Raw genomic sequence first — 14,608 nt, 5'->3', positions numbered from 1 at the left:
GGAAGGAGGACTAAGTTCTAGAACCTAAATAACCATAGGAGGAATAGCATTAATTCAAGACGTTAAAGTGCAAAGAAAGGTAGAGACCAGGACTAACAGGGTGCTGAAGAAGGCCCTGCTGCTCATTCCTTGTCTATGTGATGAAGGTTGGGGCCCTCAGGGTTGGAAGGTAGTCCTTTATGAGGTAGGTTTGTTCCAAGATGAGGAAAGAGAGTCTCCTAGACTATAGAGGATAAATTTGCCCATGTAGCTTGTAGGTGTCAGAGGTGAGGCAGGCTTCTCTGCCCAGCGTGGCGGAGCCTACCTCATTGGTGTAAGTGGCCAATTATAGAAAGAGCTGTGAGGTGTAACTTTCAGACACATCTCAACTGCTGTTTTTCTTTGTCTGGCTGTGGGTCAGACAGTTGGCTGCTTGCCTGTTCTGACTTCTTCACTGTGCCAATGTTTTCTTGGACTTTTTAGAACTGGAAAGAATCTTGGAACTCATCTCGTCCCCCTAAGAAGAAATGGAGACTCTGAGGGAATGAAGTGACTTGCCTAGGGTCACTCAGTGGCAGAGGTAAAGACTCAGATATGGGACTCTTGATTTCCAGCCTCTGGAAACGTGGGCTTGAGACACCCATTTCCCTCCAGGTCAAGCCAGGGGGGAAGCTCTAAGCCGGGTGGGGCAGGGCAGGGATGGGGGAGTGAGCATGCATCCATCCTTCTCTGTCCCAGCCAGAACCCGTCAACCCCACGCTGGCCTTAGCCCGTTGCTCTATTCCAGAGCCTCCCTCGCCTGGCCAGGCCAGTAACTCCCCGCAGTCGGGCGGCAGCGCGTGCGCCGCGGAAAGAGAGGCAGGCAGCAAGCGGGCGCGGGCGCGGGCGCTGCGGGCAGAGGCAGGCGGGCGAGCCCGAGCAGCCGCGAGCCTAGCACTCTCTGCACGCTGCGCCTCCAGCGCGGGGGGAATCGGAGAGGGGGCGGGAACCGGAGGCGTGCGAGGGAGCATCTTGCCGTCCCGGGCCCTACAGGATGAAGCGGCGCCAGGCATCCCACCTGGGCGAGGTAAGAGGCAGCGTGACGCGGCGGGGCTGGGCGCGCTTGAGGACTGTGCGCCTGGGCACCGAGGGAAAGGGAGGGGTGCCCCGGTAAAGGACTGAGGCTGTCCGTGCCTCGGGGGCGCTGCAGGCCCCTGGCACAGCCAGCCAGCCTGTCTGCCCTCGCCTGGCTCAGATGACTCTGCGAAGACGGGCCGTGTTGGCAGACACAGGTGGGCTCCTTTCTAAGGGTCAAGTACGGGATTATAGATCTGGGTAGACACTAACGGAGCCTGGCCAAGGGATTTCGGGGTTGTCCCAGTGAACAAGCATTTGCATTTGGGAGGTGTGGCTGGATTGGGGGGAGAGGGGAGGAAGGCCAGACCACACACACACACACACACACACACACAAAATCCCCCAGTTCAACAAAAGGTGTGTTTTGGATCCTTCTACACCCTGCAGGTTGATGGTTGGTGGGGAAGGGTGTTAAAACCTATCTCCTTCAATCCTGCTCCCAGATCTCTGGGCATTGGACCAGAGAGAGCAGGGATCCAGAAAATGGTAAGCCCTATAAGACCTGGATCATCCTTGAGCATCCATGGAATATCCCTGCAGAGGGAACCCTTTTAATCATCCCTGCCAGACAGCTCTCTTGTCTCCTAGGATCGGAAGCATTTGTCCTTCACCTGCTCCCTTTGACCTGCCTTCCCCTCCCCCTCTCCAGTCTAAGGCTAGGAAGACTGAGAGAAAGCCCTAGAGCAGGAGATGGAAGAGAAACTGAGGAAGAAAGACCAGGGGAGTTAGAAGTAAGCACAGGGGGAAATTGAATGGAAACAGTAGGGGGTGGGAAGCAGAATACAAAGATGAGAAAAGCAGAAGCCAGAGGAGCTGAGAAATACGGAACATGAAAGAAACAGAATCTAACTAGGTCAGGTTCCAGACCCGGTCCTCTTCACATTAATGTTACTGGTGGCATCAATTTGGCAGAAGAGTTTAAGATGATAGCTGATGTTCACAAAGCCTCTTGGGGTTTGCTAAATGTTTTTCCTGCATATCTCATTTGCCCCCCACAGTAGTCTTGCAAATTCTTCACATGTTAACTCCATTACTCATAACTGAGAAAATCCAGACCCAGGGGATGCTAAGATATCCTTGCAAGGATACAGGAATAGTCAGCAGCAAATCAGATATTCTAATTCAGATGCTCTGATCCCCAATTTCAATATTCCTCCCATTCTACTATGAGGGATCAATAAAAGGAAAGTGGCAGTCTGCCTTATATTTCTATATTCCTATCTGATGAAAAAATACCTTGATGGGAAGAGAGTTTATGAGATTTAACCTTAGGAGAGGATCCTCAGGCTGTGGCAGGATGGAACAAGAAAGTTTCTCATACTTTGGGTCAGTTTCCAACCAAGAGAAAGTACTGGTCTGACTTCCCAGAGGCAAATGTTTATATTCTTCCCCCTCATTATCTTACCTGTCCCTTCCCCTAATCCCTTCCCAATCAGAAAGATGGGCACATACCTGGCTATGACTGAGCTCCAAGGCCATTCCCATCAATATTAAGGGCAGTGGGGCTGGCATCCAGAGATACAGAGCTATGTATTTTCTATATCATTCCCTCAACCTGAAGCTACTCTCTTACTATTTCCCTTTTCTCTTTACCCAGCTCCCCCTTACCTCTTCCTTCCAGAAATCCCCAGTCATCAGCCACCAACAGTATCCTAGGCTAGAAAGAAGCCAGATGACTATTTCCAGAAAAACACAGTTGGGTTGAAGCAGTTTGTTCTAGGAGCTGAGTTCTGGATCCCATGCCCCTTGCAATGTGTGATTCCTAGGAGGGGAGATAAATATTTTATATACATAGAGACAGCTATGTCTACATAGACATATTCACATATACCTGTCACATAAACTGAATGGAGATGGTGGATGCCAGTGTAATGTCAGCTCTTGTGTAGGTCTTGCCAAAGTAGAAAGGTTTATGGGCCTGGCAAAGGACTGTGTATGTGTCTGCAATGTGAGGACCAGTCAGCCTAGCTGAGCGTAGAGGCGCACTCATCACCAGAAGGTGTGCCACCGAGCAATGTGGCGGTTTGTTTGGGTTTTGTTTATTTTATTTTAGAAAGGGCCATGACAACTCAATGAAACTATCTAGTGAGATTTGGACAGGTTGTGATCTGTGCCAGCAGAGGGAACATTGGCAGAGAGAAAAATCACAGTTCTTTTGAAGTATTAAAGAGATTTCAAATCACACATATAGACACACATATACCCTCATGGGCCTATGTGCTAATGGATTTATTTATTGCACGGCTGATCTTGTCCTATTTTTTATAATGACTTCCTTCTTCCTTTATATATGAATTCATTCTTTTGGCCAGCCTGTGAGGATTAGGCCCATGGCAAAGGGGAGGATCCAGGTGGCTAGGCCCGGGCCATAGTCCCATCACTAGGCCGCCTTCTCCTCCCTGGAACAGGGACAGACCTCTCCCTGAATGGGGTGGGGTGGGGGAGGGTGGAAATGAGCTGCAAGCATCCTACTCTCGGAACTCTTTGTCACCATGGAAACAGAGCGGAAAAGGGCAGCTTCTTCCCAGGGAGTGGGGAGAGCGGCCTCATTAGCTGGTTTCTCCGGCTGCCTGTGCCCCCAGAGAGGGGGGTTTGGGGTGGTGCTGGGCCACCTGGCATCTTGCAAACTCTACCCGCTCTTGCTAAGCAGTTACTCTTGCCCTAGCCAAGCACCATCAGGGCCTGGTGTTTTCCTATTGCTTTCAGGGCTCAGCTGTGAAGGAGAAGTCCTAGAAGAGGGTTAGCCAGGCAGAAGGATAGGAAGCAGGCCTGGAGTGCTGAGGGCTTGGCAGGGGGCTGGTTTCTAGCAGATCTAAGCCCAGCTGGAGAAGTCACTCAGATGCATGTGCCACAAATTGGAGTGGAAGAGCTGTTGAATGGTTAACCCCTAGTGCTATCCCTCTGGAATAGCTGCTACAACAATTATCAAGGATTACTCTCACATTCGCCAGGAGGAACAAAAGTGGTACCACCCGTAGTCACCATCACCATCAGTGCCTCTGCCATCTTCGTCAGTCAGTAAACATTTATTGGTCACCTACCACACACCAGGCACTTTGCTAAATGCTGGGAATACAAAGAAAGGCAAAACACAGTCCCTACTCTCAGGAGATTATAATCCATGTAAGAAATACTACATTTTAGGAGATGGAGAGCTAGCCTGGACAATAAGGGCAGCCTAGGTTCAGGTTCCCCTCATGGTGGCCATATAACCCTAGGCAAGTCATTAGTGCTCCAAGGAACCCTCTAAGACTATAAATTGCAAAGTTTCTATTGATCTGTATTTGGGAAGAGAATATCCCCAGTGAGCTTTCTTTACCAATGAAGTCACAGGAGAAAATTAAGTACAAAATATAGTGCAAGGAGAGATTCCCCATTCGTTATTCCAGGAAACCTTCAATCTCATTCATGTAGTTATTCCCTTCAATGATATATTAACTTCGATCCATCCATATTATGACCCTCTTTTATGTCATCTCATAAGTTCACCATGGGAAGACCACTCACATACTCTGTATTTCATGGGTACCAATGGTTTGAGTCTACAGGCTCATCTGTCCATTGGTTATCCTTCATTTTCGCTACATGAAAAGCCTATTCTGTTTTTTTCTGTTTGTACATTGCTTTCATGACATCTTTATAATGTATTTCAGCCTGTTCACATTCACTTTGCACCTCTCCATTGCCCTTTGGGAGATCCTCAGTTTTCAGTTCTTTGGAGAATGCAGTGTTCCATGACTCACAACCACACAGTATTAAAAAGTATTGGGTAAAAGGGGAAAAAAAGAGGTAGCCCATCTCAAAGAGAAAGATGAGTTGTTAGGAGAACTTTTTAGTTTCCCAAATGCAATCCATCTTATTCTCCTTCTATTTGATTCTGGGCTTAGCTCATTGTCATTTTCAGTGTTAGTCCCAGATGTATACAGTGGTAGATGAATGCAATAGGTTACCCATTCCAATTCCATATCCCAGACAGGTCACTAATCATTATTTTTCTACTTAGTTTTTCCTATGTAGATAATTAAGCCAGGCGGCCTTTCATGATCCTGGATCTCACTTAGGAGACTCTGCGGTGTTCCAAGGCTTGATGCAATCAGCAGAATGTCATCTGCGGCCAAAATCATAGAGAGAATCCCCTCTTTGTCATGAACTCTGCTGGGCTTTCTCTATGACAATGCCAAATGCTTTTGGCAAGCACTTCTCCTTATTTTATGCTTTGCTTCATATTAACAATCAGAGGGTTGTAAAACAAAGTTATTTACACTGTTAAACCTTCCTAGAAGTATTATGCCATTTTGACACTTGAGCAGTATTTTAAGGCAGTGTTTCACTGTACTGAGCCAAACAGTATAATCGACGAATAATACAATAAACACACACATATACATACATACACACGATAAACACACACACACACACATCTATATATATATATACATTCCAGTCAAGTGTATCATAGTAAAGATAGCCTGAAATGGAATATCTGCCTGCCTCATCTCTTTTAATACCATTATGAAAGAGGTCCTCAATATTTTCTTATGGATGAAAAAGAGTCATTTGGGTCAGTAGTTATTGAAAGTCACTTGGCTGTCTGTTTTGGTAATAATAAACTTTGCATCTCCCCATGGTAAGTGACCAAGAGAATATTCAGGAGAGATAAGAAAAATAAAACAATAAGCCTTCCCTCCTTCCTTCTATTCCTCCCTCTCTTCTTTCTATTCCTTTTTTTCTCCCTTCCTCCTTCCCTCCTTCCCTTCCTTTCTTATTTCCTTCCCCCTTTCCTTCCTTCCTTCCTTCTTTCTTCCTTCCTTCCTTCTATTCCTCCTTCCCTCCTTTCTATTCCTTTTTTCCTCCTTTCCTTCCCCCCTCCTACTTTCCCTCCCTTATTTCCTTTTCTTCCTTTCTTTTTTCCTTCCCTCCTTTCCTTTCACCTCTTCCTCCTTCTCTTCCTTCCTTTCGTCTTTCCTTCTTTTCTCAACTATAATTACAGATGTAATATAGGATTATTACACAGGAAACTGCCCTGATAGAGATATTGTAAATAAGAAAATAAGCCCAAACCTTATGGAATTTACAACTTTGGAAGGAGATAAGACACACACACCAATAACTACTCAATCCCCACTTTCACTCCCACCATCACCATGTCCCCATCAGTGCCTTCACATCTATCATTTGATGTGAATGCCCAGGAACTATCAGAACCAGTACTAAGTAGCAGATGGGTGGCAAAATTTAATTCAACTCGATAAGTATTGAGCACTGAAATTATAATCTGATGTGCTTTCTCAATGAATTTTCCTAGGCAACATAATGAGAAAGGAGACATTATTATTATTATTATTATTATTATTATTATTATTAAATTTCTTAAACCTTTGACCTGACTCGACACTAAGCTTTTCTTATAACTTTATTCTCTTTTACATAAGGTGGGGAAGATGAGCAATACATTACCACTTTCCTCACCAGTTAGGTCTGCAGGAGAAATTCTCTCTCTTCCAGACATCCGTCATGGCTTTGCTCTCCCTTCCTTTCTGTCCTTAATACCAACATCCCATAAGTTACTCCAGCTCTCATCATTCTTGTGTTCAGAAACCTATGAAGCAAGAGAAGGGATCTGACATGTGTCTTGTCAGAGCATAGTTGTTTTTGCATTGCCTCCTCCTAGATTGCAAGCTCCTTTAGGACAGAGATTGCCTTTACCTTTCTGTGTATCCCTAGCAGTTATCACAGTCTGGCATGTAGTGAATACTTTGTAAATGCTTGTTGATTTGACCCAAACCACCTATAGGTAATAAGGGCTCTCTTCCTACTGTATTGGGGAAGGGGGGGGGGCCGGTAGAGGGAGGCTAGGCTTGACCCTTTGAATTTCTTTTTACTCTACCTCATCCTTCTGGTATTTCTTACTGGCAGCCTGTGACCCCAGATCTACTGATGACCCCTAGTGATCAGGGTGATGGAGACTTGGAAGTAGACTTTACTGCAGATCGCGGAAACTGGACAGGGAAGCTGGACTTCCTTCTCTCCTGCATTGGCTACTGTGTGGGCCTGGGCAATGTCTGGCGCTTCCCCTATCGTGCTTACACCAACGGAGGAGGTAGGGGGGCTACATGACACATTCTTGTCCCTGGATGAGGTCATGCTGACATAGTGGCCCAAGTGGATCGCTTTTTTATGTTGTCTTTTCCCATTATAAAGTACCCTCCTCAAGGGAAGGGATAGTCTTGCTTCTATTTGTTTCCCCAATGTCTGTCTATCTGTCTATCTATCTATCTATCTATCTATCTATCTATCTATCTATCTATCTGTCTATCTGTCTGTCTGTCTGTCTGTCTGTCTATCAGCTATCTATCTGTTGTCTATTTGTCTATCATCTCTCTGTCTTTCTGTCTGTCTGTCTCTCTGTTTGTCTATCTATTAATCAAAGGATGTGGGGACAGTAAAATAAAATGTGATTTCTGTCCATTCCATAATTACTCAATTGAAAGCAATTTTAAATAGGGGAATGAAAAGGGGGCAGGGGAAGAGGAATAGAAGGGGTAGAGACAGCTGGGTCCCAGGCATGACCTTGTCTATTCTAGCTCACAAGACTTTTTCAGCCTTCTCCTGACTCTTGTTCTGTAGCAGAAGGCTGGAGCCCTAGAAAACAACTGTCATTCTTTCCCTTCTTCCTTTTCCTCTCCTCTCTTGCTCTGTTCCCTCTTTTGCAGCATGGCCACATGGTAAGAACTCAGATAATGGGACTGAGGAAACCTAGTGAGTTCTAGTTCTGGTCCTGGTTGGATGACTTGAGGCAAGTCAAGTCATGATCCCTCTAGAACTGTTGGTCCCTCTATGAAATGAAGTGACTATAAGATTTCAGATACCTTTCTTTTTTCTTTCTTTCAACCCTGAGTTTCTGCCTTAATTTCATTTGTAAGACATAAGAGGGGCAAAGGCCAGGCAACTGAAGTGAAGTGACTTACCTAGGGCCACATAACTAGGAAGTGTCTGAGATCAGATTTGAACTTGGGTCCTCCTAATTTCATGCCTGGTGCTCTTTCCACTGTGCTATGTAGTTGCCCCTCAGAAAACTTTCTAATGACATCATTGTAAGACTTTCTCTGTTTGCAAAATGAAAAGACTGGGCTATAAAATTTCAAATGTCTTTCTAATTAATCAAGTTCTTGTTGCTACTGCTTCCTCCCTTTTAAAATCACCTTACATTTATAACAACAACCAGCAATTATTTAGTATAGCCCTATATATGTGTGTATATATATCATCCTCACAACAATGCTAGAAGGTGGATACTATTATTATACCCATTTTTCAGATGAGGAAACTTTGAGGCTAAATGATTCACCCAGTCATAACATATTAAGAGTCTGAAGTGGGATTTGAACCCAGGTCTTCTTAACTATAAAACCCTGCACTCTCTCCACTCTGCTGCCTAGCTGTAGTATTTACTTATTATTCAGTTATGTCCAACTCTTCTGAGACTCCATTTGGGTATTTCTTGGCAGAGATACTGGCATGGTTTGCTATTTTCTTTTCTAGTTCACTTTTTGCAGATTAGGAAACTGAGGCAAACAAGGTTACGTGACTTGCCCATAGTTTCCAAGCTAATAAATGTCTGAAACCAAATTTGAACTCAAGAAGATGAGTCTTCTTGACTTCAGGCCAGGAATTCTTTCCACTGGACCACCTAGCTGCCCTCTATTGACTTATTTATATACATTTTATATTCCCATCCCCCTGCCTCCATTAGACTAGAAGCTCCTATAGGGCAGGTACTTGTTTACATCTTCTCTAGCTGGAATCTTCAGCAGGTTTACATGGTCAGAGTTTAATGCTTACAGAATTTGAGTTTTAGCTTAAAATGTTAGGCTTCCCCCAAACAACAATGATACTCTGAAGATACAATTCAATTCACCAATAATTTCTTAAATACCAACTTTGTTCCAGGCCCTATGCTAGGTGCTAGGGATACAAGGAGTCAAATGAAAATAAGACTCTGCCCCCATCAAGGACCTACCACTGCCTCCACTAGCTCATCACTGAACTTTCTGAGACAACTCCAGCCAGCTTCTTCCAGGACCTTGGCTTCCTGCCTGGTCTCCCACTGGGATTTATGTGGGAGAAGGTTAGGCCCACTGAGAGCCCAAGCTTCTCCCACCTGCAGCTTGAAGGATAAAGGACTGACTTTGTAGTGTGAGAAGCATTTTTCTCTCTTCATTGACTATCGGTTTAATTCAACAAATGTGCTTTAAGATTCATTCTATGCAGAGATCTGTGCCTGGTACCAGAGAAGATACAGAAAAAAACAAAATGGTGTCCCTTCTCTCAAGGAGCTGAGTATCTGTGGGCAACATAGGTTAGATAAAATTCCATCATGCAAGATTAAAAGTACAAATCAAGAATTTAGGTTAGCACCAGGGAGGGAAAGATAGTTTCTGACAAGATCAGAGATGGCTTCCTGGGGGAGCTAAAATTTGAGTTGCCTTAAATGGGGGTTGTGGTGGGAATGCCATTGATAACAATGGAAAAAAGAAGGCTAAGTGGAGAGAGCAGTGTGACTAATTATAAAAGATCCAGAAGGACAAGATCCAGATGGAAATCCTGGGTGGCTAGAACACATCATACACAGAAGGGCTAGTGTGAAGATAAGACTGAAAAGGAAGGAAACAAGCATTTAAGAAGTACCTACTATGTGCCAGGCACTGTGCTAAGCACTTTACAATTATTATCTCATTTAATCCTCACAATAACCCTGGGACATAGGTGCTATTATTATTATTATTATTATTCTCACTTTACAGTTGTGGAAACTGAGACAGATTATGAGATTTACGTGACTTACCTAGAGTTGTACAGCTAATAAATGTCTTGGGCCAAATTTGAACTCAGGTAGTCCTCTCTCCAGACCCAGTGCTCTATCCACTGTGCTTACCTGACTACTGTAATATAGAAAATGGCAGGGTGGAATTCCTGCAAGATACAGGGTCAAGCCTCACCCAGAATTCCAGGCCCTGTATCTTGCAGGAATCCACCTTGCCATTTTCTATTTTACACTGACTAGGTAGGTTGGAGCCAGACTTTGTAAAGTGTGGGCTTTATTGAGAAGCCAGTAGGGAACTACTGAAGGTTCCTTTGGCAAAGGACTGGTGGGAAAAATTATCTCCATGTTACAAGTGAGGAATCTGAAGATCATAACATATTAGAGCTGGAAGATCCCTTAAAGATCTAGTCAAACCTCTTGATTTTTCAAGCCAAGGCTTAGAGAAGTTAAGAAACTTACCCAAAGATACACAAATGATATGTGCAAAATCTTGTTTTCAAATCCAGGTTGTCTGACTCCAAAGCCAGATTTTCGGGTGGTTTACCAACTTGTCCATGTCACACAGCTAATGTTAGAATCAGAATGAAAACCTAGGCTGTCTTAGTCCTAGCCTAATATTCTTTCCAGCACCCCAAGATACACCCCCTAACTAAAATCCCAAGTCCTTCAGGAGTTTCCATAATAAGCCTTGAAATGGTCTTTAACCTAGTTAACTTCAAATTGTTCTCTCCTTTTAACACCACTCTCCTTTGGTTCCCAGGGTGTACGGGGTGTTTTCAGGGAGGACTAGCCCCTCTGATATGAAGGCTTACTGAGCCCTTTGGGGCTACTCATCCATATTTGATGTCCACCTGACACTCAATTCTCACCTGTGACTCCAAAAAGCTGTAGCAGGAACAGTGGCCATATCCTATTCAAATCATCTCAGCAGATGGCTTAAACCAGGTTGAGAGCCTCAAACCTGTCCATGAGTTAGGGGGATGTCTACCCTAAGCATGGGAAGACTTCCCCTGGCAGAATGGGTGGATGAAAGCAATCTGTTTCAGTGGCCACGAAGGTGGATGGAGCAGGACCTATAGAATACTTAGAGCTCGGTCAGATATCCAAGATGCCAAGGTCGTTTGCTGCATCTTGGGCCATTGCCAGTCTTGATTTTTGTCTTGCCACTGGACTTTGATGACTATGGAAGAAAGAGGGAAGCGGATTTACTTTGTACAGCTCTGGACTTGATGACTTGATGGGACTTAAATCCCATTCATGTACAAGTAAAGACATCACTCAATGATGTCATTGATTCGCTTCAAAAATGAAGGATGAACGTGGACCACAACAGCTTTGATTCTCTCTTGGCTGGAGTAAAGAGGGAGAGGCAATGTGTTAGAGTGGATAGCAAACTGGCCACAGAGTTGGAAAGTCCTGGTTTCAAGTATTACCTCCTAACTACATTGGCTGTGTGGCCCTGGGCAAATCACTTAATCTTTCAGCGACTCCAACAATTCTCTTAAGACCGTAAATTACTGGTTTGCAGTGGTGCAGACTGCATTGATAGAAGGGGGTTTCCTCACTGGAAATTCCCTTTACTAATGAAATCACACACACACAGGCCCGATACAATAAGAACAACTTCTATTTCTTTAGTGTTTTAAGGTTTACAGGACAAGGGCACCTAGGGGACACAGTGAAGAAAGAGCCAAGCCTAGAGTCGGGAGGGCCAGGTTCAAAGCTGACCTCAGGCACTTCCCAGCTGTGTGAGCCTGGGAAGTCACTTAACCCCAATTGCCTAGCCCTTACCTTTTCATCTTAGAGTTATTATTAAGATAGAAAATAAAGGTTTAAAAAACATTTACAGAACATTTTCCTCATAATAATTCTGCAAAGAAAGAAATACAAATGTGACCATCATCATTTTAAGATGAGGAAATTGATTTTCAGAGAGATGAAGCTGCCCAGGGTCACACGGCTTGAGCTCAGGCTTCCTATCTTCAAGTCTGGTTGGTTGGTTTGTGTTCATCTACCCCAAAGGTAGCCAAACCTTACTTAAGAAGACGTATTGGAGGTGGGATGGACTTTTGGACCTGGTTTATCAGAGCTAGGAGGGATCTTCAAACAGAAGAGAGTCTCTTTCTGCTGGAAGGTCATCTGGGCCACCCTGCTGATTTTATAGAGGAAGAAATAGGTCCAGAGAGAGGAAATAACTAATTTGAAGTCACAGAGAGAAGTAGGAGTGGGGAAAAAGAGGGGGAGGAAAAGAGGAGAAATCAGAGAGGGAGGAGGGAAAGGAAGAAGAGAGCCAGACATAGAAACAGGACCACAGAGAAGAAAACAGAGAGAGAAAAAAAAGAAAGAAGGAGGAAGGGAAGGAGGGAGGGAGGGAGAGAGACAGAGGCAGAAAGATTTGATGGAAAGGGAGAGAAAGACAGAGATAACACATAAACTTCCGGCTTCTTATAGCTGTCTGTGCAGAGTAAGAGATTTCCTCATAGCTTTGCAAAGCTGGGGTCTCTTCTCTTCCCCTGTCCTGTCTTTTCAGGTGCCTTTCTTGTTCCCTACTTCATCATGCTGACCATCTGTGGCATCCCTCTCTTCTTCCTGGAGCTCTCCCTTGGCCAGTTCTCTAGCTTGGGCCCCCTTGCTGTCTGGAAGATCAGTCCTCTCTTCAAAGGTAAGGTCCTTACTTACAATGCAGAGATTCCCTGAGTCTCTTCCACCCAGACCAATTTAGGACTGAAAGGATGATGATGAATGATGGCCTTGAGCTTTAGGCAATGGCTCTTTGAAAAGTCTTTGCCATGAGGGCAGCTAGGTGGCTCATTGGATTAAGAGCCAGGCCTAGGAAAGGCCCTAGCTGTGTGACCCTGGGCAAGCCACTTTAGCTCCCATTGCCTAGCCCTTACCACTATTCCATCTTCCAACCAATATGTTTTATTGATTCTAAGGTGGAAGGTAAGGGTTAAAAAAAGAAAAGAAAAGAAAAGAAAAGGCTCTGCCATCCCATCATAGCCATTTTCCACACTAGGAAAAGTCAAGATTCACAAAAGATTTCAAGATAACAGCTTTAGAACTGGAAGGGTGATTAGATCATGTAGTCCAATCATCTAGTCCATCTAGACCTTCTTATTTTATAGAAAAGGAAACTGAGGCAGGGAGGCAGCTAGATGGCCCAGTACAGAGAAAGCCAAATCTGTATTCCAGAAGAACTGAGTTGAAGTATGGCCTCAGATATTTTACAGCCATGTGGCCCTGGACAATATATTGAACCTCTCCCATGTCTCAGTCTACTCATCTATAAAATGGAGATAATAATAGCATCTACCTCCCAGAATTATCATAAGGATAAAAATGTTTGTAAAGTGCTTTGCATACTTAAAGTGCTATCTATCTATATGCTAGTTATTTTTATTATCTTGTCTAAGGCCACATAGTTAGCAAGAGACAGATCCAAGATTTGAACCCAGGTCCTCAGAATTGAAGTTCAGCACTCTTTCTATATCAAAATTCCGTTAACATGTTGATGTGGACCTTTGGGTGGTGGTGGCGTCTGAGTCATGAACCCAACTCAGATGGCCTGCCAAGAAAGAGGGAAAGCTGAGAAAGGAGAAGGGCAAGTGTACCCACTGCTTCCCTCATGTGGGCTCTGCAGGTGTTGGCGTGGCCATGCTCATCATCGTCTCCCTGGTGGCCATCTACTACAATATGATCATCGCCTACGTCTTGTTTTACCTCTTCGCCTCCCTAACCAGTGACCTACCCTGGCAACACTGTGGTAACTGGTGGAACACAGAGCTCTGCCTGGACCACCATGCAATGAGAGAAGCCAATGCCACAACAGCCATCAACCTCTCTAATACCGTCAGCCCCAGTGAGGAGTACTGGAGGTCAGGCCAGATGGCCAAAGGTTTGGGGAATGTGGGAGGAAGGAGGGAAGGAAGGAGTTCTTTGTGTTTGGCACCTGCTTACTCTGGTCCCTGGGGCATAGCCTTTGGTGTGTCAGAACCCTGGGGGACTATACCTTCATTCCATAGGACACTGAATTGGGATGCCTCAAGAATTTTGGACAAGTCCTAGATCCAGATCCTCCTAGAGATAGAAAGGAGCTTTAGGAACCCGGTAGTCCAACCTCTTCATTCAGTAGCATAGTGGTCCTCAGACTTTCCAAAGTGGTAGAACCCTTAAGATAAAGTCCTTGAAATTTTTTTTAAACCCTTGTACTTCGGTGTATTGTCTTATAGATGGAAGATTGGTAAGGGTGGGCAATGGGGGTCAAGTGACTTGCCCAGGGTCACACAGCTGGGAAGTGGCTGAGGTCGGGTTTGAACCTAGGACCTCCTGTCTCTAGGCCTGTCTCTCACTCCACTGAGCTACCCAGCTGCCCCCTCCCTTGAAATTTTTAATGCTTATTTTCAACCAACAAGACAGCTAGTTGGCACAATGGATAGAGCACCAGACCTGGAGTCGGGAGGCCTTGGATTCAAATCTGGCCTCAGAACCCTTCCTAGCTATATGAGCCTAGGCAAGTCACTTAACCTCAGTTGCTTAGTCCTTACCACTCTTCTAGCTTGGAACCAATATTTCAGACAATATTCTCAGAAGGAAGGGAGGGAAGGAAGAAGGTAGGAAGGAAGGAAAAAAGGAAGGAAGGAAGGAAGGAAGGAAGGAAGGAAGGAAGGAAGGAAGGAAGGAAGGAAGGAA

General features: G+C 44.8%; 1 protein-coding gene across 1 annotated transcript in view; it reads left to right on the top strand.

The window, feature by feature from the left end:
* Positions 1 to 1,012: 1,012 nt before the first annotated feature.
* SLC6A7 (solute carrier family 6 member 7) overlaps positions 1,013 to 14,608 on the top strand; it is a 25,100-nt gene continuing 11,504 nt past the window's right edge. The window contains exons 1-4 of the mRNA XM_044659862.1: positions 1,013 to 1,045; positions 7,012 to 7,195; positions 12,450 to 12,581; positions 13,560 to 13,814. Coding sequence (XP_044515797.1) covers positions 1,013 to 1,045; positions 7,012 to 7,195; positions 12,450 to 12,581; positions 13,560 to 13,814 — 604 coding nt within the window. The remainder of the gene's footprint in view (positions 1,046 to 7,011; positions 7,196 to 12,449; positions 12,582 to 13,559; positions 13,815 to 14,608) is intronic.

This window comes from Gracilinanus agilis, chromosome 2 (genome assembly GCF_016433145.1).
Source record: "Gracilinanus agilis isolate LMUSP501 chromosome 2, AgileGrace, whole genome shotgun sequence".
Lineage (NCBI taxonomy): Eukaryota > Metazoa > Chordata > Mammalia > Didelphimorphia > Didelphidae > Gracilinanus > Gracilinanus agilis.
Note: the sequence above shows the minus strand (reverse complement) of the source record. Positions and strands in the feature narration are given on the sequence as shown.